A 23,357-nucleotide genomic window follows, 5' to 3' on the forward strand; every position below is an offset into this window, starting at 1 on the left:
AGCCCACCCAAAAATTCAGGTTTTATATATATATATATATATATATATATATATATATAATATATAGGTTAAATATTATATATATATATATAACATTATATAGACTTGTAACTTTTATGGCCCATTTTTTTGGCATTTTGTAAGCTTGAAATCTTTGGTCCCTGCTCATTGTAATTGAATAGAAAAGAAAACAGTTTCTCATATTGTGATACAAAGAAGGTAAAGGTGAAGGTGAAAGGTTTGTAACAACCTGAGGGTGAGTAAACAATAACAGAATTGGGTTATTTAACCCATAAATGTTCATTGTATCAGTTTTACAATTTTCCAAGCTAAAAAAAAAAAAAGTCAAACAAAGGGTTAAAGAACCGATGAACAAAAAAAAATGAGTGTGTAGAAGTGAGAAAAAAACACTTTCCTCCCTCCCTCTTTTCACCCACAACCTAGGAAGTGTGCAGGCCTCGTTAACATCAGCGGTCCTGTGTGGCTAATTACCATGAGCTGGCGGAGCTGCGGCGGCTGGCTGGTCAAAGCTGCACGCTGAGATCCTGATATGATGCTGCGCTGGGCCAGGAACCGAACAGAGTTCCCCCACCCACGCTGGGCGACCCCTCCCAATTCACTTCCTCCCTACCTCCTCGCCTTGCCGGCCCATTATCGATCCTCCAGCTTCCCGCGCCACATAAATAATCGACAAGCAATTACCTGCCTACTCCCGCTGCCCGGGCTTTGTTTGGAGGCGGAGGGGAGCGCCGCAAGCACAGTGGCCTTGCTGAGATGAGGAGAGAGGAAGGAGGAGAGATATTCGGGGGGAGAAACCTTGCAGCGAGGGGGAACGGCGTGTTGTCCTAGCGACCCGTTCGGTCCTGAGCCCTATAAATGCCTCCTGACAAGATCAAATCGAACAGGGTTGCGAAGGGGTCATACGCAGAGATCATACCCACTGGCACATCCCATTAAGTGGATTTTCTATTCTTTCCGTGGCCTTAACGCCAACTTCCATTTTTCCCTCCCTTTTCCCTCTTCCATTACTTTGGTGCATAATTCAATTTTCCCTCTTTTCTCTTCAGCAGGCAGTCACCCACTCCAACATGCATGCAGTATTCATTAGAGTCGGATGTTGGCTTCATTATTAATGTAAAATATTCATGTTATTTTAAAGCTTAGCATTTTTTCCTGTATCCGTGGTCTTAAAGTGTGCCTCAGAGGTTTCCATTCAGCAGAAGGGAATTTATCAACCAAACGCACACACACGCTTACATCTCATCCACTTTTACACTACAATCTAGAGTAAAGATAGCATATGTGTGGTTTCAGCCACTGTCCAAGCGATCTCTTGTGTAAATCTAAGTTTTCCTTAAACGAGCTGACAGCGTAACAAGTAACAGGGATAGAATATTTTGGCATTCTAACAAGGGATAGAATATTTTGTCAGTCATTTGATCTCTATTTCTGCATCGCACTAGGTAGCGCCATCAACTGTGAAATCTCTTCGGCCCAAATTCTTTTGCCACATAATTTGACAGTAAACATCAAATATCTCCTTTTTAGTCGAGATAGTGATAGATGCTTGTCACTAAAAATTGTTGCATCATGTCTGGTTAGGACACCATGTTGAGTTGTAGGACCATGTTGCCCATCACAAAGCAAAAGGAGGCGAAACTAATATGACAGACTGAACATACATTTAGTTTACAATCTGATATTTTAGATCCAAAGCATGCAAAAGAGAGATTCCAGAGAATACGATGTTGTGCATGTGCATTACCGCTCAGGGAAGTGTGTGTCTCTGTGTTGGGGAAGGCCCTGCTTGCGCCGCTGGCTGGAGGAGCTGCCTGCAGTGGGGACGTGAGCTTCCATTCCTCCCGGGTTTCTAACGGCAGCCATGGCTTCCTGACGCACACGCAGCAGCTCTGTGAATGGAAGGAACAGACCAGTTAAATTGAGAAACTTGTCCGGTCTGTGTTGTCAGCGTCAAATCTGTCAGTCTAGCTCTGAACCAACACTGTAAGATTCAGTCCAAGAGTCCCAGAGCAAGATACGTTAACCGTAAATATGAATCTTTAAGAACTGTTTAAGAAAAACCAGGGTCATCTATTTCAGTGTCACTTCTCCACTGTTCAACATGGAGCTCCCAATTAAGCACTGAGCATTATGGGACATAAATGAGTGAACATATCGTTTATTGACAAATAGGGCTGGGTGATAAATCGATAACGATAATTATCACGATATAATTTTCCTCGATAAAACAATTACAGTTGGTGGCTCAGCGCGAGCTCACTGGAGCAGAAACGTTCACTCGCTGATGAGTCGTTCACACGAGCACTAAACAGCACAGTGAGATCCAGTGTGAAGCGCTTGAATTCAGCGAAGAACACAAATGACTCGGTGACTTAAACTAGTTTGAAGCCAGATAAAACAGCGCTGACAAACAAGAGAAACACTGTGCACAACGATACAGTCAGAAGGCTTTTAAATCTACAAACTGCCATCATTTACCATGGATTTACTGTAGTAACACTAACTGAACCATGGTATTGTGGCAGAAATGTGGGATATTCATATTGAATTTTATTATATTATCGTAGACATGTATTAAATGTATTGAAAAAGTAATGGAATATAACAGTATTTTTGTGATTAAGTTATAGCATTTGTGCATTTATACTAAATGTATTTAGACTACTGTTTTTCATACAAATACCTAGAAACCATATAGTTATATTTTTACCATGGTACTGAGGTGCTGGGGTTATCATGATCAAAATGAATGTTACTATGGACGAACAATGGTTAATTTTAATAAAACTCAAACAGTCAGAATAATTAAGAATAATTGAGGTTGCTACCATCTTCACAGATGTTACTGATTTTGATAATGAACATAAATTTACATCTGCATCCTAACTCAAGCTACTACTACTATCAAATGTGCATTTCTAAAAGACAAATTATTATAAATATTATCAGGCAACACAAACCTGTTTCTTGATTTGAAACAATATCTCTCATTAGAACATGCAGAAACTAAGAAATAAATTTTTCTATTAAGGTATTTATGTTAAGGAATTGACTAAGGTTATTTTGTTAAGGAAAAATGACTGGAAAAGTGACAAGAATTCAAAAACGTGAAGCGTTTGTCATGTTCTGACCATAAAGAGTAGTTTAAAAGCACAATTAATTGTCTGGTTTCTACAACTTTCACTTTGGAGCAAAAATCTGCCTTTACACTTGAAAGAAATAAAGATTTTACATTTATTGTGATAACTATCGATATTGACTAATATGAAAAAAATTATCGTGATAATTTATTATATTCTATTATATTATATCGTGATAATTTTTTTGGCCATATCGACCAGCCCTATTGACAAATATATAAGATATTTCATTAAAGAGGTGGTTCACTGGTTTTTTTCTAGGATTGATTGTGTTTATGGGTGCAGTCTAACATGTGTTAATGCTTCGTTTCCGAGGGCGGGGTTTATCTGGGTTTATGACGTCATGAACCCGGGAAGTAACTTGTTGTAGTCTCTACCAGCCGTTTTTGTAGGCATTAAACTGCCAGAATTTTAAAAGACGATATCTCCGTTTGCATTGAACTTTCAGCTTTGTAACTTTGCAGATATTGCTTATGCTCAAACAGCAACAATACACATTAATTAACATTAAAAAAGTGAAATCGCAATGAACCACCCCTTTAAAATAAACTCAATTGGACTCAATTTGAGGTATCATTCATGTTCGTCGCATAAAACAGTGCAGGATGTGCTGGAATGTAATAGTAATGAGTTAGTTCACTAATCCTTAGCAAACAACACTAATAAAAGGCAATAAAATAAAACAAAGCTAGAAAACAACTACATGACTGAAATATAAGTGAGCCGCTGGTCTCCCTCCTGAATCTGTGATGTTAGACAAGCCCAGACCATCTCCCAACATTACCAAACTAACAGGGTCACCACAGGAAGCACACTCTCTAATGAAAGGGTGTTAAATAGAAAATCCATCCTGCATGCCTCCCTCTCTTCCTCTCCCTCACTCTCATCTCTCGCTCCCTCTCTCCTCTGGCCCGTTTTTAATTAGACGGTTCCCTCGGGAGCTGGCGGCCATTTCCGAGGCTGGCGAGTGGGCCTGAGTGATCGGGTCGGAGGCACCGCGACAGATATTAATGTGCACAGGCCCGCTGTATTGATCTGTTTATTGCACTGCCCCGCGGGGGCCCGGACTGACAGCGGACAAACCTCTAACAGCTCGTGAGAGGGAATAAAAAAGAATGAAAAAAAAGGAAGAAGGAAAAGCACCGTGGAAAAGCAACAATGCTTATCATTTGGTCACATACTCATTCCAGATGACCAAAAAAATTAGTAGTCTGTCCACAAACATCATAACCTGCTGCAAAAATCTGGTGAAAGCTTGTAGATGGCTGCATCCGAAATCGCATACTTCCTTACTATATAGCATGTCTGAATTCACAGCATTCATAAAACAGTAGGTAAAGGTGTGACCCACTCAGTAATGAGCATTGAACAGACACTTTACTATCCCATGAAGCCACAAGAGAGGATTTGTGAATGGCAGTGACACTGGTAAGTCATGTGACAATGACAACATACTACACACATATTTATACTAAATTGAACATACTTTTTTTAATGGTCACAAAGTAATTACTTATTTAAAAGAAGTACCTAGTCAGAGAGTAAGTGATTTCCAATGTGTTTTGGTAAATGGTAGCTGGTTTCTAGCACATCACTGATACTCCTAGACCATCTCGGACAGGCAACAAACCTTCTAATATCCAGCTGCTGCTACCACCACCATGTTCCAAAAAACACCTATCGGCTTTCCAACAGGGTAAAACAGTCCCAAAATCCAGTAAAACTCAAAGCTGCTCTGAAGCCCTTTCCTCGGTTGCCCAGAGATGAATTATTCCCTTTAACCTGCAACAGAGTTAGCACAGGGTCACCTGGGGCTGCATGTACAAGCACACCACTCATCCAAACAGTGACATCCTGACACCCATGCTACCATCTCCCACCCACATTCACCTTGCGTCCTCTGTCACACCCCAAATTTGCATCATCTGAGTCAGTGTTACTGTGGAATCTTTAACTAGGAAGAGCTCCCGTGGTAAAGCATTGGCAGGCCTTTGAGAGCTTCTGTATGGCACAACAGGTCCACGTGTGCCAGGAGCAGCTGACAGACACAGTACTCATCTGGAATTCTTTCAGGGGGACGACAGATCCAAAAGCAACTGAGAGCAGTCCATGCCTTTTTCTCTTTTTCAATTTCACTCCCATTCAGGGGCGTCATGCACCTAGTTTTTTGAGGAGGCACCAGTGACAATTCTGACTCACTTACATGAGCGTAGGACGTCTAGTGAAATTCATTCTGTTTAGGTTCAAATCCTAACTATTTCACTAGAATATTTTCACTAGGCTTGGTGTATAATAACAATACATAAAAAAAATATATATTGGAATAATTTTTACACAATAATAATAAAGTAATATTCTGAAGTATTACAATTTAAAATAACTTTTTAATTTTTCTGTGTTCTATTTTAATATATAATTCAGTGCTCAATTTGGTGCTAAAGACATATTATAATCAATGTTAAAAACAGTTGAGCTGCTTAATATTTTTGTGAAAGCTATGGTTCATTTTGTTTCAGGACTATATGATGAATATAAAGTACAAAAGAACAGCATTTATTTGAAACAGAAATCTTTTGAAACATTATAAATGTCTTTACTGTAATTTTTTTTTTTTTACCAATTTAATGTGTCCAGGCTGGATAAAAGTATACTTTTTTCTTCCAAAAACAAACTTATCCCAAGTTTAATCCAAACTCTTGAATGGTACTGCATGTGTATAAAAATTGTATATTATAAATATTAAACGAAAGAGAGATATCATCAAGCGTAAAGAGATATTTTGCATTCAAAATCCAGCCCAAAATGCAAAGGGACATGGGCCTCACCAATCGGAATGGACACAACGTTTGAGTGCTTATAGAAACCGCATCATAGCCAAATCTAAAGGTGCACAACACCTTATACCCCCCTCCAGACGCACACACTCACACAAACCTATCCGCGCCTCCTTCACGGCCTTTCATTTCAGGGCCTCCACTTCAAACACATGAAAGGATGCTCTGCGGGGATCCAGGCGAGAAAGAACAAGGGAGGAAAGAAAGAGAGAATATAAAAGCAGGGCTGTGCGTGGAGAGTTCTGGGGGAGTGTGTGCGTGTGTCTGGGTGTGGGGTAATGGTCAGAAGGGCCTGGCCCTGCTCTCCACCTATGTCAAGGGGTCTTTGGAGCCTCTACTGTATAGAACCTAACACTGCATCAACCCTTCCCGACACACTTCAGAGGCACACACGAGGGGGTGGGGTGAGTGGTGGGGTATAAAGACAGAGCCATGAGGAAGGTGCAGAGATATGAAGAAAGGAAAGGAGCCAGATAGAAAGAAGGCATCTCAAAGGAGAGAGCAGGGAGATAGAGGCACGTGGAGGTAAAGAAGAGAGGAGAAAACACACAGAAACACAGCTGGGGCTGACGCTTCCCTGCGCCAGAGAGGTTTCTCTGAAAACTCACTCCCGAAAAGTCAAAAGCAGCTCTGTGTGAGCAATAGTGCTGAAGAAACAACAACAACAACAAAACAAATAAGAATATAAATTAAAAGTGACTTAAGGACAAAGGGGGGAAAGCAAGTAAAATATGAAGGAGTGGGAAGAGAATGTTTGGGACAGACAGCCAGTCAGAACCTGCAAATCTAAACATTAGAAAAGTGTTGAATAAAAATAAATATAAAAGTTTTAAATTATGTAAAAATTTGAAAGTCATTATAAATTCACCCTTGCATCATTCCAAACCTGTATTACTTTGGAATAGAAAAAGGAGAATTTTGTAAAAACTTCACTGCAATAAATGGGGAGTAATTGCAGTCACAAAAAAAGGTTATTCTGGCTTCAAAAAGAATACAAATGCACCATAAAAGCATCATAAGACTGGTCCATACAACTTGTGCATTATATTAAAAGATTTTTGAAGTCATACAATACATTTGTATAAGAAATACACTGAAATTTAAGTTATTATTTCCTGACAATCTTCCTCTCCAGTGAGCTGGGGTCAGTTAGTCAAACCCGAGAACCGAATCAGTCTGATTCATTAAAAAAGGAATACAGTCACGATACTGATATGGTGCTTTTGCATCCTCTTTGAATTTTAAAAAGATCCAATACAAAAAGATTATATGCTCACCAATTGGACATTGTTGTCAGTGATCAACAACTTATATTTCTGTCTTTCAGTACTTGAATGATACTTTGAAGGTGCTTCCTGAAGCTTGAAAATCTCAGTCCCTGTTGCATTGTAAGTGCATGAAAAAGAATGACCAGTACAACGTCTCATTTTGTGTCATACAGATCTGGAATGACACAAGGATGACTAAACAATGACATTTTTGGGTAAACTAAGAAACATCATGGAAGTATACAGTAGACCATTGGGTAAAAAGGTGAGAATAGGTATCTCACTCATCAAAGTCCTGGCAGCCAGGCATGCTGGCAGCGGTTGACTGGCACGGCCTTATCGTAGGCTTAGCAGCTCAGCGTGCAGGGGCAAGCCAGCACGCTCGCATTCCTCAGGGGAGGAACAGCACCTTGGCCTGGTGAGTCTGTTTTCAATGGCAACCATTATGAAACCATACACCTGACATTTTTCCAGAAATCTAGGGGAGGAACCGACTGTGACCCAGCAAATCACGCGGCTGCTTTCACTCACTGGATTTCCCACAGACGAGTAAACGCCCTGTCTTTTCTTCTCAGCTTCAGATTCCTTTCCACAAATAACCACACCTTTTTTTAGGTGGTTGCGGTGGATGTGAGGAGTAGAGATGGAGAGTGGAAGGAAGTTGAGCTGGGAAAGTGAAAGGGAGGAGTGCAGATGATGAGACAAGAGAAGATTTGACAGAATCGGGGAGGTAATTGTCTGTGAATTCATCCTCAACGTGGTAGAAAAATAGAGAAACTATTAGGTGGAGGTGACAGGAGAGCGCAGCACCACTGTCATAAAATCCCAGACGCGAACGGCACATACAGTGGCACTAATTTCTTACAGATGTACGAGAGGGGCAATTAAACCCTTTATAGCGTTTCCCCCCTTTGGATTTGCAAGCAGTAATTAAGAATCATTACTGATCAAATAAAATTTAAAGTCGTATGTGCTCAGATTTAGCAAGAATGTGAGATTGATTCAATTTATGCTACCGAAAAAAAAGGCCATAAAAGCTGGATGCAATTAATGGTTTCTGAGAGAAAAACGTCAACAAGGCTCTAGAGCGCAGTTAAGATGTATCCAAACAAATAAAACAAAATGATGCTCACTAAATTTCGGTTTACAAATCTTACAAATCCGTATCCGTTAACCCTGGTATCTCGTCAGTGATCGTAAATTTGAAAAGGCACAGGAAAAAAAGAGCTAAGGAGCCGTTTTCATGGTGTTGGTAATTTAGAGGGTTGGCTTGCAGCCAATCAAAGGGCCAAATCGATCCAGTCGACCTCAGGGCCCAATGGCAGTGTTATTTACTACTGTGTGTGGCAGTAGTCACAGATCACCCACTCTGACATCCTACCGTTGGGTGGGCTGAGACCACAAATAGAATTGTCAGTAATCTCCACAGTCGAGCTCTAGCTGTTTGTGTGGTATCCAGGAATAAGACTACATGGGTAATTAGAGCGGATACAGAAACAAGCTCACACACACACACACATACACAGGTGACGCACACTCACCATGGCTTGGGACGCCCATGTTGTTCGCCAGCTGGTACAGGCGCTGCTGCTGCTCCTCAAAAGAGCCATGCTCATTCAGAGCTGACATCATGCGCCTGTAGTGCTCCTCGGGGGTCATGTGACTGCCCGGCTCCAGCGCAGGCGTGTGAGAGTTCTCTGTGGGACGAGAAGTAGCAAAATTCAATCAGCTGGTCCCAAACTGTGTGATCTTATGTGAGATGTTTGAGCGTTTGAGTGAAGGAGAAGCCTATGTGCGGTTCTCCTTGGTACACTGGGCGGCAGTAACTCAAGCTAGCACATGGGGAGAGATTCTTGGGGGAGAGATGGGGAGGAGGAAGAGAGGTGGAAGGGGGGATATTTTACCCTCCTCATTGAAACCGGAGCTTGCCCCCAGGCAGGCGAACAGAAGCAGTGCGGCCCAGCGAAGGGGATGGGGGAGTGTGTTCTGCCAAGCGCCAGATAATCCACCCGAGAGGCTTCAGGTGTGTGTGTGAGTGTGCTCATGTGGATGATGTTTTGAGGCATTGTGAGTATGAACACTTTTGCGCTATATAGGTGTGTGTGTGTGTGTGTGTGTGTGTGAGAGAGAGAGAGAGAGAGAGAGAGAGAGATTTTAAAAGACTATAAGAGAGAGATTTTATGAATGTCTTTATTAGACAGACAGACAGACAGACAGACAGACAGATAGATAGATAGATAGATAGATAGATAGAATTGAATATATTTATTATAATATATATATTATTCCTGTGATGGCAAAGCTAAAGTCTTGAGCAATAGCTGCTGAAAATTCAGTGTCACATGATCCTTCAGAAATGATTTTATATGCTGATTTGGTGCTAAAGAAATATTAAATTATCATTATCAATGCTGAAAACATTTGTGCTGCTTAATATGTGTGTGGAAATCAATATAATTTTTTCAGGATTTCTGATGAATAGAGAGGTCATTTGAAATATAACTCTTTTTTGAATTACATTCCATGTGAATTATCCTTCCTTACACACAAATTTGAATTACAACTGTATTTCCTCTTTGCTACCTCATTTCAATTTCAGGAAATTTCACGGCATTCTCAATTCAGTTTTGAATGACACACAACCCTTCTCCAGGAGACATGACGGTTCGGATCTGAGGTGTAAAGCTGCTTGTATTACGGTCTGTCGGTGAACAGTCCGTGTTAAGTCCAGCCTTTGCAGCTTTTCAGGCTGCTTTGGTCATTAAAGGTAATACCTGCTGCACTGAGATCAGTACTACCCTCCAGCTGTGTGCGTGTATTTCTGTGGCTGTGTTGTGCGTTTGGGAGGTAGGACCTCAGACAACAACAGCTGCTACGCTCTCAAACTACACACGTGCACACAAAGGCACACACATTGCTATGTTGTTTGGGTGTGATGATGGATCACAGACACGCAGACACAAGACATTAGATCAGCGGCATTCCAAAGCCATGCTAATCCACAGCGGGTGACCGACGCAAGCCAACTGTAATTCACAGGACTAAAACACACATAACACCCATTTATCATTCTCGCTGCAGCAGCCGTACTGATTGGCTACACGGTGTCGAGTGAGCAGATAATGCCTCAAAATAAAACGCTGTCCAAACATGAGAGATCTCAGTCAACTGATTATTGGGTGTGGATGTGTTGCGACACATATATACAGATGTCACATACTAGATGCAGTTATGTGAAATTCTATTATTAGAATATTGGATTGTTACAAAAATAGTAATATTTAGTTAAATATTGATCAACATTACTTTTTTTGTATTTCAGAATGAGTAACTCCAACCACAGTGAAATCTCATTGGCCCAAATTTCTGTGATTTGGTGTTTGGTAATTTAATGTCCTTGTGACTTTAAATGCAGACCTTGAGCCAAAAACTCATCACTAAACACCAATCACTTGTACATATGGGTATAGTCATTTTAGACACTTCCAAAACTGTTGCAACAGAGATGGAAATACAATTTTTACATATATGAATTATGTTTCCATCTTTGCTGCCACAGTTTTGGAAGTGCCCTTTTCTGTTCTAAAGAAGGGGATGTCCCAATATTTTTGTCCATATAGTTTATGTACAAGTTATTGGTGTTTGGTGATGAGTTTTTGGCTCAAGGTCTGCATTTAAAGTCATTTAAAGAGGGGTTCAGATGGGATCAGTCAGACCAGTCAAGTTCTTCCACACTGACTAAATCAATCATTTCTTTTTGAACCTTGCATTATACACAGAGGCATTGTCATGTTAGAATTGAAAAGGGTCCTGTTCTAAACTGTTGCTATAAAATTAGAAGCACACAATTCCCTATATGCTTAAACATTAAGATTTCTACTCATGGAAATTACTAAAGTCAAACCTGTTCATTAGAAGGGGGTGTCCCAATATTTTTGGCAATACAGTGTATGTAAATGTCTTGCTAAAAACATAGAGTGAAATATGAATCTCAACAATCATTTTTAACAAAATAACCTCCAAGAAAAACAACAATATTGCTATGAGAGTCTGCACCTCATATGAGGACTGGTCACCTTACTGGTCTAAGGAACAAATCCAGATCACTGCCTGCTCAACTCTTCCTGCTAGATGCTTGATTATATTTGACTTGGTGTCACTGAGTCTGCCTGATGTTTCTGCTGCCTGCCTGTTGCGCTGTTTCACCTCATTAGCTCAGCTGGTTGACAATACCCAGGAGCTTCAGCAATTTGCATATTAGATCAATATTAGCTGTAAATATGAGCATGAAGATAGTGATCCTGTGCTCACTTGTAGACTTTTTCCCTTCACCATAATGATACAAAAAGTGCCACTACATGTACAAATGATATCCAGACATACAAAAACCTCAAAACCATGGGCTTATCGCACAGACTCAAACATATATTCCTGAAAGGAAAAATAAACCACAATGTTGTTTCCTAGCAGAAGGAGGAAGTCAAGCACCCTTTCCTCCTTACTGTGTCCCTTACTCAATTGCTAATTTTCTCCTCAATAGGCCAATGCAAAATATATTAGAATAATTCTAGTAATTCTGGACTTCTGCATTTGTGTCTTTTTTATACCTAGTTGAGCCATGTGGGTTGTCAGTATGAATGTGGGATATGCTATGGGTATGTTCTAGGGCTGTGCGATATGGACAAAAAAACCCTATCGCGATTTCTTTGATCAATTTTGCGATTTTAATCACGATTTTGACTATATGCATTTATGGTGTAATTACTAAGTTTCCGTGTCAATCCATGTTTATTTTTTACCGCGAATAATGCGCTGTGCATGCAGCACAGCAGAAATAGTATGTTCACATCCCCAAAAAGAGCAACACATAGTCTGTGTCACATTCGAGAGTCTTATTGACTGGAATATTAGTAACTCAATTTTCAACAATACAACTTAAAGTCAGATCGATTCAGAGCGTGGAAGTGTGTTAGTAAGAAGGGCAGGAAATAAAAAAAAGAATTAATCCATATAGGTTCTGCTATTGAAATCTGAATGAACATCTCACTATTTTAAGAACCGAACCGTCTGTATGCATGCATAGATGAATTAGCGAATGCTGTACTTGTGAACTCTCTGTAGAGAGTGTGTGAAAAGGTTAGCAGGAGGGGGGAGGAGATGTCTGTCTTCCACTGAGCGTTGTTCTCTCCTCCCTCCTCTTACTATCTGTCCACCCCTTCCCTCCACTCTCGCTCAATCTCGCTCCATCTATTCCCACCTACTCCATCTTACGCACTAAGGTTAAACAGCTCTGATTGAAGTGCATTATCGTCTCCAGCACACATACGCACATGCACACACATGCACGAGAGGGGCCCCTACCTTTAGGTGACACGCTGCGGGACTTCTTGCTGTCAGATGGGCACTCGCTGCTGCTGTTGGGGGAGTAGGCTCTCCTCTTGCCTAGAATGTCATCTATGGAAAAAAAAGAGAGAGAAATAGGTTAGAGGGGTTCAGATGCGGTCAGACGGCCCCTAAAACCCCTCGACATGCAGCTCGCCGCCTGGCTCTATACCTGCATACATGATGGAGCTGTGAGAGCGACTAAAGATACGAAGAGATGAGAGGGCCCTGCGCCAGCGTGAATGACAGATCTGGTTCTTACTCAGCCATGTGCAGAAACGAGAGATTCTTTTGCCCGCTCTCTCTCTCTCTCTCTCTCTCTGTTTCTCCTATCTCAAACAAACACGCTCCCTCTCTTTTGCACTCACCCTCACTCTACCATCGTTTCTTGTCTTGACTATCTATGTATCTCTCTATCTGTGCATACAAACGCTCCTGGTCTTCACACCAGCCTAATACGGAGTAAAATCTCCAGAAATGACAAGACAAGCGAGAAAAAATGGGGGAAAAAATAAGCGGTCTTGCCGATGTCTTCTATCAAACTCCTGTTGTCGCACTATTACGCCTTTTTGCTTTTTTTACTCACTCTCACTCTCTATTTTCAGTGAATACAGAGCTCACACCTTTTGCTAATCTCTTCCTTCCTTTCTTTCACTCTTTCTCTCCCTCCCCCTTTTCTCTTTATCTCTCTCTCTCTCTCTTTCTCTCTCTAGAAAAGTGGAGGCTGTCTGCACTAGCCTAATGCAGCGCTCTAGTGAGCCGCTGGTGTCTAGTGTACGATTACAGCACCCTCCTCCCCCCAAACACATCTCAAATCAATATCCTGCTAATCACGCTGGGAGGGGTGCTGCTGAGAGCATGGTGGTGCATGCATGCAGGAAGGAAGAGACCGTTTGTCATTGCACTCTCCTCTCCCTCTCTCACTCTCTCGCTCTCTGCCCTCATGCGCCACATGAAGAAAAAAAGTCAAAGCCACAGGGTTATGCTCTTCCTTTTGTCTTTTGTTGCTGTCTGATTCTTAATCTAAATGGACTGCACAATAAACTGAGAGGAAACGGATTATACATGTTGCTTGCATTTGAACTTTTATTGTATTTTATTGTCTATGGATATCATAAAAAGTTATTTTTAAAACATTTATGGTGCCCTGCAGGTGCATCATTTTAAAGACCTCATAACATCATTCAACAAGCACAGAGATCCTTCTTATATTGACATCTTTCGTATTTAAGGAAATTTGGGTGCAAAAAAGGGACATATCGTTCTATTTGTTATCAAATAAACTTTCCAGTTGGTTGCAGGTATAGAGTGCTACAGTTGGGTTCAATAAGTAAAAATCTCATTCATTTACACCATAATAATTTATAAACTTTTAGAGGCCGATCTACATTGAGCTATGAGGTTGTTCATCAATGTTTTTGTTAAAGCTGTCAGTCTGCATTATTTCAACCTTCACCTGGTGAAAAACTACATTACCCATGATTCTACAAGAAATCTCCACCAATCTGAGAATCAAGACAAGCTAATTGTGCCAAACTCCCATTAAGCACTGCGAATGACATATAAGTCAATCTCTCTACACTCTTAAATTACTTAAATAGAATATATATGAATATTTTGCAGTAAACATAAAATATGGTGTTTTTATATACATATAATCTACTATATTCTTTAAATAAATAGTTTTAATATTTACCTGTCATTATTAATTTGATTGTCATTCACAATGAATCATGGGATTTGCATGGGATTGAGTTATTTACCGCATTAATGCCTTTAAGTACAATGTCTTGTACCTTTGTCTTTTTATCTGATTTTCAAAGTTTGTAATATTGTGATTCACCTTGTTGCTGGTTGGTTTGGTTCATGGCTTATTAACAAAGACTTTTTTTAAATCCCTATGGGAAAATTTTATGGGAATAAGCTCACAGCTAACACATATAAACTAGAGAGTTGCACAACTCTCATTTTGATTTCACAAGGTCTTTAAAGGAAGCCATTACTACAGATGACCCTTATGTGTAAGCCATGAATAAAGCTCTACACATCAAAGAAGAGTGAAGGGGGAGATTCTTGCATGGCACAAAACCGAGAGAGCCTGCACCTCTGTATATGTCCGACACAAAAGTACAAACTACTCTATCACACCCCTGCCTCTCGACACCAAGAGTACTGCTCATCCCTCTCTCTGATAAGAGTGCTGGAAAGAGACACAGAGAGAGAAAGAAAAGCAAGCTTGAAAGAGCTTTTGGAGTGGCAGAGCTCAGTCTGGGATTCTTTGTGGGGAGCGAGCTTTACTAATGACGTTGTTTGATGTATTCTCATCAGGGGGGAAGGCTGTCTAATCCACTCCAAAGAGAAAAAAGGGGCCTCTCTAATGGGCCCCCATCTCCTCTCCTAACCTCTGCCCAAAGACAACAACAACACTCCCTCCGTCTGTCTCTCGCTCCACTTTTTCTTCTTTCGTCGGCCTTTGAGGTGAAGAATCTCCCTTGGCGTATTCAATTATTTTCCGCATTTATCTTCACGTGGAACTGATACGATCACTGCATAAGTGTAAAACTATAGCAATCGACTGCTCCTGTCTATGCATGAGCCAAAAGAGCTCAAAGGCCTGCAAGGGATGTGCAAAAACTTCAGATAAGCAGGTAAAGTTTTAGTTTAAAAGGTGTTAAATAATAGGAGTTAAAGGGTTAGTTCACCCAAAAATGAAAACTCTTTCATCATTTACTCACCCCCAATCCTGTATGACTGTCTTTGCTTCTGTTGAACATAAAAGAAGAACAGTATGGTCCCCATTGACTTCCACAGTATGGAATGCTATGGAAGTCAATGGGGACCATCAGCTGTTTGGTTACACACATTGTTCAAAATATCTTCTTTTATGTGCAACAGGATAAAAGATGAGTAAATGATGACAAAATGTTCATTTTTGGGTGAGCTGTCCCTTTAAAAGGAGCATGAAGGTACCTAAGATAAAAAAGGGTTGGGAAACACATACCACAGCACCCTCTGGTTTCTGTAGCAGCTATGTTGAGCCCCTCTCTCTTTCTCTCTGTACGTCTCTGTTTGACCCTAATCTCTCAGCAGTGTCTTTCCCACAGGGCTCAGCCACCCTAGTGCTGCTATCTCCAGCCCAGCCTGTTCTCCAAGCTCCATCGCGTCTTATCAGGCAACCTCCTGCCTGCCAACACTCCCAAAGCCCTGGGCTGAGTCCAGTTCCTCTCCATCTCCATCTCAACCTCCATCTCCATCTCTTTGAAATCAACGGTCCTGAACTGTCACTCATACCTACAGCTCAAACTCACACAGCGCTCCGTCCCCCGAATCAACCCCCCAAGTGATTAAACACAACCTTTAAAACCTTTAAATTCTCATGATGTGATTTGACAGCACAGGACAGAGTGATTTGCAGTATGAAATGGTTTCGTAAGCAAGAGGGGAAAAGTTTTGGAGCAGGACAGCGTGCCCGTGGCGTCGGCGCAGGCGGAGAGGAAACCTGGCTCCGGACCGCACTCTGTCTGCTCTTAGCACTTTGGTCTCTAGCTGAAGTAATGCACTCAACAAAAGAAGAGAGAGTTCGGGACCGTGAGGAGGAAGCCGTTATTCTGCATGGAGGAGCTGGAGGCGGGAAGCGACACTGACTCACTCGCAGTTTTGTTTTCTCCTTATAAACCTCCATGTTAACTGTTCACCCGCTTCTCTCATGCTCCTATCCATTTATTGTTCTCTGTTTGCATGATTTTTAGTCATGTTTTAAATTTTTTGGTAGTGTATGAAGGAGCAATTTAGATTTAAGAGCTAAGTTTAGATTTAACTCTTCAGGTATGTTTGTAATAGAATACTAGCATACTTAGTTCACAGTGTGAAATATATACTTCATACTAGCATACTTGGTGCTTATTGCAGAGTATATACTTAACACTAGCATACTTAGCGCATAATATATACTTTACACTAGCATACTTAGTGTATAGTGCAAAGGATAGTGCATAGTGTGGAGTATATACCAAAACATTTGACAGTCCAAATGAAATGAGTCAAAAAAGCCATACAATTTCACTTTGTTTTCACTGGAAATGGAAGGACAAGTTGAGAGAACAGCATTCCCACAATATAGTATGTCTCAACATATTTTCCGTTATATATTGCACATTTTGGAAAAAGTATGTTAGTATGCTTTTTCACACATAGCCTTTGGCTGCATTTGGAATAGCATATTAGCATACAACTCAAAAGGCAGAAATAGTAATATGCTAGTTTGCTATTTTCCAAATTAAACCTTAGTCTTTTCTACAAACTTCTAATTTTTGTAAAAATATGCTATACACACTTTATATACTTCTCTACCCTGAAACTTAGCGCTCATTCAAAAAAATAAATGCAAAAAATAGCTTCAAAGAGCTTCAAAAATCCACAGCAGCAGTGAGAATACTGCACTCTCTCTGTCTCTCAGTGCGCTCAAGGGAGAGGCAGGGTTTCAGCAGTGCCTGTCTGCCTCAGGGTCAGAGATTTTAAGGCGGAAAGCCTTTAATACCAATTAAATGTTGCTTCTTAAAGCTGTGATGCTCACATTTAACACCAAACAGGGAGGCTCGGAGCTGCCTCGTGCCTCAGCCATGTTACCCAACTCACGGAACGGCTTCTGTTGCCAGCGCTGCTGCTAATTCCTTTAAACTCCAGCCTGTGCGGCGCAGAGCCGGGCCAAAACAAGGGCAGAACTTTACTAGAGGTGGGGGGAGAAAAGAGAAGGCTAGATGGATGGAGAAATAGCAAAACGACTAAATGAGCAGAGAAGGAGGCTCTTGGTTTTCTCCTCCTCCTCCCTTTGCTCCTTCCGTCTCTCCGGCTACTGACAAGTTGGACAGGCCACACTCCTTAATTCCCTTTTCTTATTCCCTTAATCTGTCATCTTTATCAGGCAGGGGAAGTGGCGGGCGTCGCGATGGTGCCTCAACCTCCAATCAATCTCCACATTACAGCTGACAGAATGGTGCTAATAACTTATTGATCCCCCTGTTTGCGGGGCTTGGCCAGAACTGAAAGGATGGCATTGATTGGCTATGGGGGGGGAGCAGCACGGCGCTTCCGCCAGCCCAGAGGATTCAGCACCGCCCCCCTCTACTGCTGCTCCCCCACTGAGAGCCTTAGGGGAGAGACAGACAGAAAGAGAGAGAGACAGAAAATGAGGGAGGGAAACGAGCAGAGAAAAAAGAGAAAGATCAAAATCATGGGAAAAAGAAAGAGAAAACAACAGAATGAGGCAAAAAACGCCGCAATTGAGGGAAAACAAAAGACGGGGAGACAAAAGGTGGTTGAGGAAAATGCAAGAAGATGCAAGAAAGGCAGGCGTTCGTGAGAGAATCAACAGAGACAGAAAAAGGAGAAAAAACACGTATAATTTTGGTTGCGCCGTATGACAAGCAATGTGTCAACGGTGGTGATTTTGCTATACTGTTTATATCATGATACGTACATTTGGGTGGATTTTACTATGCCAGATTGCTTTACTTTATGTACATACAGTATAAGAGTAATGAAATAAAAAATATATATATATATTTAACATAAGGTTTTAGGCACTAGACTCCAGAATTTGTTTTCCTTTTTTGAGCAACATGTGATTTTCCGCAGCTGATGTTGAATTCATAAAGTTTTATAAAACTAGTTTTCCTGTTTTGAATGTACTATTTTTAACTCAAGCGTTACATAATGTGAAGCTGTTTTTTGCACTGATGTCAGACTTGTTCATTTGTTATGAATAATCTTATCTTTTTTGGCTTGCATCCATCACATCTGTGAGATATTATAATATTATTATAATTTATAGTAACTGTTTTCTATTTTAATATATTTTAATATGTAATTTATTTCTACAGAGGCTGAATTTTCAGAATTTCAATGTTGAATCAGTGCTGAAAACAGTTCAGCTACTTAATATTATTGTGGAAACAGTGATATATTGTTTTTCAGGATTCTTTGATGAATAGAAAATTTTAAATACAAACAGCATTTATTTAAAACAGAAATCTTTGTAACATTATAAGTCCCTTTATTGTAATTTTCGATCAATTTAATGTGTGTTTGCTGCCTAAAAGTAATAATTTCTTAATTTAAATAGTAAAAAATATAAATATCTATAAAAAATATCTTGTTTACACCAATTTTTTTGAATTAATTAATTAATTAATATTAATTAATCTGAGTTTGAATTGAATAAACTTTTGAAGCAACACTGAAATATTGAGCAACACAAAAATATTGAGCAGCTATAACTGTTTTTATCATTAATAATTTTCACCATTAATAAGAAATGTTTCTTGAGCACCAAATCTGCATATTAGAATGATGAAGGATCATGTGACACTGAAGATTGAGGTCTTTTTATATATATTTATTTAATATATAATCTAATATTTTATTTTTATTTTCAGTTTTATCCAAAGTGATTTACAGTGCATTGGGCTATGGCCCACCCATAGATATAATGATGGTCGTGCACAGGACAAGTAGACAGTGTCCTGTCAGTGAACAAACATCACTGACAGGACACTTCAATTGCAGTATAAACACGTAAATGCTGCGTCTTGAGAAGATTTAGATTATAACATACAAATTCAGGGAATCTACGCCTATTCGCTGGTCCAGATATACAGCAGCCTCGCACAGATGCTCCTGTCTGCCTTTAGGAAACCATGTGAGTGGCAGGGAGGGAGGGGAAAAAAGCAAAAACACCTTATATGCCTATTAAGAGTCTCTGGTCTGACCGCAAAGCCACGTTTAGGAGTCTACACAGAGAGCCAGACGAGCTGCCGGCGCCCTGCCCTCCCCCCCATCCCTCGCTGGGGCCAGCAGGCCGGCCGTACGGACGGAGGGGGGGGGAGCCGCCTCTCCTCCATTGCTGACTGGCTGTGGCTGACGCCTGGGTCAGCTCTCATGTCTGTCCCTCAGATTTAATTAACGGGCCTTTCCAGTGCAAAGCAACCCCAGCGCAGCAGTCGGCTTCCTCTTCCTCCGCCTGTCTCGAGACTCCACACTGCAGTCCACCCTCCCTTGATACCATACGACGCTCTGCTTATTCATTTGTTCTGCACTTTTCCAACCTTTTCTTCTCTCTCTCTCGCTCAACCACATACCCACAGTAGAAGTCAGACTTGAAAGCAAGTAAAAGAGACTGTGTGACGGAACAAAAAAAGCTGCTGGAGTCTCGCAGCTGAACATGGAAAAATGAACACTTGCGTCTGCTTTGATTCAAGCTTATATAAGGTCAACCTTTAGCGTACTGCTACATCCAACATGCCGTGTCTTGCAGTATCATGTGGCCAAATGCGAAATTTAATAAATGTGCATCTTTCTGATCATGTGAAAAACGCACTTCCAAATGGGCCTGTTCTATCCATTCGACCCCTAACCTGGCCCAGGGACGGTGGCTCTCTAATTTCACTGGCAGACAGAATTAGACACGCTGCGTGATCGGATTGGACTTGTTTACAGACATGAGTCTAGCTGCTTAAAGCACCCGTTAAACCTCTTTTAAACGCTCAAACTGACAGATTTTGGTCATCAGCCGCGCTGCAGGTGGCTTCCGCTCTTATTCCTTTGTGTCTTCTCCAATTAAGATTACGATTAATTGAGCATCTTCCATTCAGGTAATGGCAAATTGTACTGTTCTTGTTTTTAAGCCAACCCTTAGATCTCCAGTCTAGTATAAACCTAGAGCCTGCTAAAGGTGATTTGATCCACATTTGGAGCCATACGATCAGAGAGATATAGAGGACTGGGACAGTCGCTTAAGACTTTGTTATGCTCGACCGATGCTAATGTAATAGGATTTAGACACATATATTCACATATGGCCATTTTATCAGAAACCCATAGGATCCTCCATAGTATGACTTGACTGTGCGGTATTTACTACAACCTAAAAAGCTCAAATTAATTTGAACTAAAAATAAATAACTATTTATTATTATTTAATAATTACTATTTAATTATTTAATAAAAACTATTTAATCATTTTTTAGTGCTAATTATAACATTTCTAAATTAAAAAAAGTGAAATCTAAGGATGTCTAACTTTAAGCAATTAGTGATAGTGATAGTCATTTGCAGACTTGAAAAAAAGTATCATTAAAAAAAATTAAATAACATTTAAAAATATATATATATCATTAACATTAACATAAATCTTAAACCAACACATTAAACCACACAGGTCAAAATTACTCAACCTGTGGGTGACTATGTGGTTCAGACTTGTTATGAAAAAGTATTATTTAAATAAAATAAAATTAATAACAATAAAAGTATAAACTATTAAAAATAAATGGCAAAAAATTGGTATTAAAATAAAAAACAGTAATAAATAAATACATGTTTTTTTTTATATTTACATGCAACATAAATCTTCAAACAACATTAAAGCCTAGGTGTTAAACCAGACAGGTCAAATTACTCAACCTGTGGGTGACCATGTGGTTCAGAGAACCAATGAGATTAACACACAGTATGTCCGGTAGTCCTTCTGTTTGGTCCGAGATTAATGACAAATAAAGCTATTTACTGAGAGTAGTTTTAACGGTGGTTTAAGTTGTGTGCTAAGAGAGGCGAAGACAAGAGCATTAAGTAATGGAATGAATATGGCCACAATGGAGCGAGTAATGAGCTTACAGCCCTAAATCATGCAAATTAAACCGAATTAAAATACTAGCACGCAGTCAGTGTAATTGTTCTACATCAATCAAAGGATAAACCCTGTAAAAACAGAGTATGATGGCAATAAAACAGAATATTATAGACAGAGAAAGCCACAGAAGCAATTACAACGATAATTCAAGTCTATAGGTCAGATACTGCACATTTCACAGATTTGACAAGTGTGTATCATAATCATAAAAGCATTTTTGGCTACTTCACCCAGACCACTTCCTATGTGTTTTCTTTTGCTCTATACATATGTTTTCACTTTATATCCATAATCACATGGAAAATAACATAGCAGAACATTTATGTGTGAATGTGTCTCAGGTGTGCTGTCTCTAGGTGTGTCCTTACCTGAGTGTGCGGAGGCGAGGCTGAGGTCGGAGCAGGGCTGGCCCTCGGGCACGCCGTGCTGTCGGGTGTGGTGCAGGTTGGAGATGATCGCTGAGAGGTCACTGTCACGACTGGAAAAAGGAAAGCAGAAGAGGGAAGAAAGAAAAGGAGAGAGACAGAAAGCAAGAAGAAGGGAGAGAAAGAAAGAGAGGAAGGGTAAATATCTCTAGGGATTCTTAATCACAGATTCATAACGCAAAGCAACACACTCACACATTTAGCATACCAGGATTTAAAAAAAGAAAAAAAAGTTCAATACAGAAAAATGACCAATTCTGCCCAATTAAACTGAAATTATCAAACTTACCAATTATACATAAGGAGAACGATGCATAAAGTATACACAAAGTAAACCCAACGTAATTCCACCACAAACAACCTCAACTGAATCAAACACGGCCGACCTGGAGCACTCCGGTTTGGTCCCTTGAAGCTGAAACGCTCTCTGCCTTTGGCTCTTTTGCCTCGCTTCTGCATTCATTGGCTTTTGGATTTTAAGCATATAATGAGCGCTGACAGATTCCTGCGTCAAGCAATTTTGAGTTTCATCCAGTCTCATCTTCAACCTTAAGATGTTCTAATCAACACATTCAACTCATAAGCAGTTTATGAGCTTAAAACCAGGTGATTATGGTTTTTATGATCGCTCTGCTGAAATCGTTCGGGTCTCTGGAGGCGCACGAGGCGCGCGGGGGATGAGTGTAATCTCTAGAGATCTGCCATTTCATAAAGGAACCCGATAAGTGGTGAATAAAAGCCGCTGGTTTACCATTCAACATGAACGTGCGGATTTAGAAATTAGAATGGATAATACAATTTGTATGTAATTCCGGCGATATTTAAGGAAGCACTTATGCTCTGGTGTCATACGCAAGCTCGTAACTGCAACCAGAGAACCAATCCTGTCAGCTGTTTTGGACAGGTGAAGAAACCAATGAATATTTAGCTTAAGAAACCCCAAGGCCCTATTAATATATACTTAAAGTTATACTTAAAGAAACTTTTAGTTTCAACTTGATATAATGTTTCAAACTTGATAAGAAATATTACATGATTTGATTCAAAGACCCCAGGTATCCACACAACGTCACATTTGACATTTGTTTGGAATGATTTTATTGTATACATTTTACCCCACAAAGAATCAGTATTGTCTTGCTAATATTGTATACTAATAATATCTGTTAAATGGGGTTTAATTAGGTCAAAGGAACCTATTAAAACAAATTAAATGGAAAATATGAGCTTAAATATATTTTTTATTTCATAAAATGTTACTATAATTCATAATTATGTTTACACATAAATCATTCACTCTTTAAATTGTTTTATTTTTATATTTATTTTTAATATTGTATTTTATTATCTTCTTTTAATAATGTTCACACATGATTCAAATACACATGAAACATGAATAAAGAGAGTTAAAACTCTTCGTAGACCGATAAACTGATCCCAGGCCAGGACTGATATTCACGCCGCACACTTGTCTTCCTCTTCCAAGTCGTCTCTTCAAGGCCAACTGAAGGGTTTACAGATTAGAACTGGACAAGGCCGTCCCCTCAACCTCCCTTCCTGCCTCCTTCCCCCTCTCATCCTCCCTCACTCATCCTTCATTA

At 40.1% G+C, this 23,357-nt stretch overlaps 1 protein-coding gene across 2 annotated transcripts in view; it reads right to left on the reverse strand.

Moving 5' to 3' along the window:
• Window positions 1–23,357, reverse strand: part of LOC107737557 (sterile alpha motif domain-containing protein 11-like) — a 61,054-nt gene that overhangs the window by 10,186 nt on the left and 27,511 nt on the right. For both annotated transcript variants that reach the window (XM_016549073.1, XM_016549072.1), the window contains exons 4-7: window positions 21,700–21,809; window positions 12,625–12,717; window positions 8,805–8,960; window positions 1,766–1,910 (exon numbers count right to left, since the gene is read on the reverse strand). In XM_016549073.1, coding sequence (XP_016404559.1) covers window positions 1,766–1,910; window positions 8,805–8,960; window positions 12,625–12,717; window positions 21,700–21,809 — 504 coding nt within the window. The remainder of the gene's footprint in view (window positions 1–1,765; window positions 1,911–8,804; window positions 8,961–12,624; window positions 12,718–21,699; window positions 21,810–23,357) is intronic.

The sequence above is a fragment of the Sinocyclocheilus rhinocerous genome, unplaced genomic scaffold (genome assembly GCF_001515625.1).
Source record: "Sinocyclocheilus rhinocerous isolate Xijiao unplaced genomic scaffold, SAMN03320098_v1.1 scaffold72, whole genome shotgun sequence".
Taxonomy (NCBI): domain Eukaryota; kingdom Metazoa; phylum Chordata; class Actinopteri; order Cypriniformes; family Cyprinidae; genus Sinocyclocheilus; species Sinocyclocheilus rhinocerous.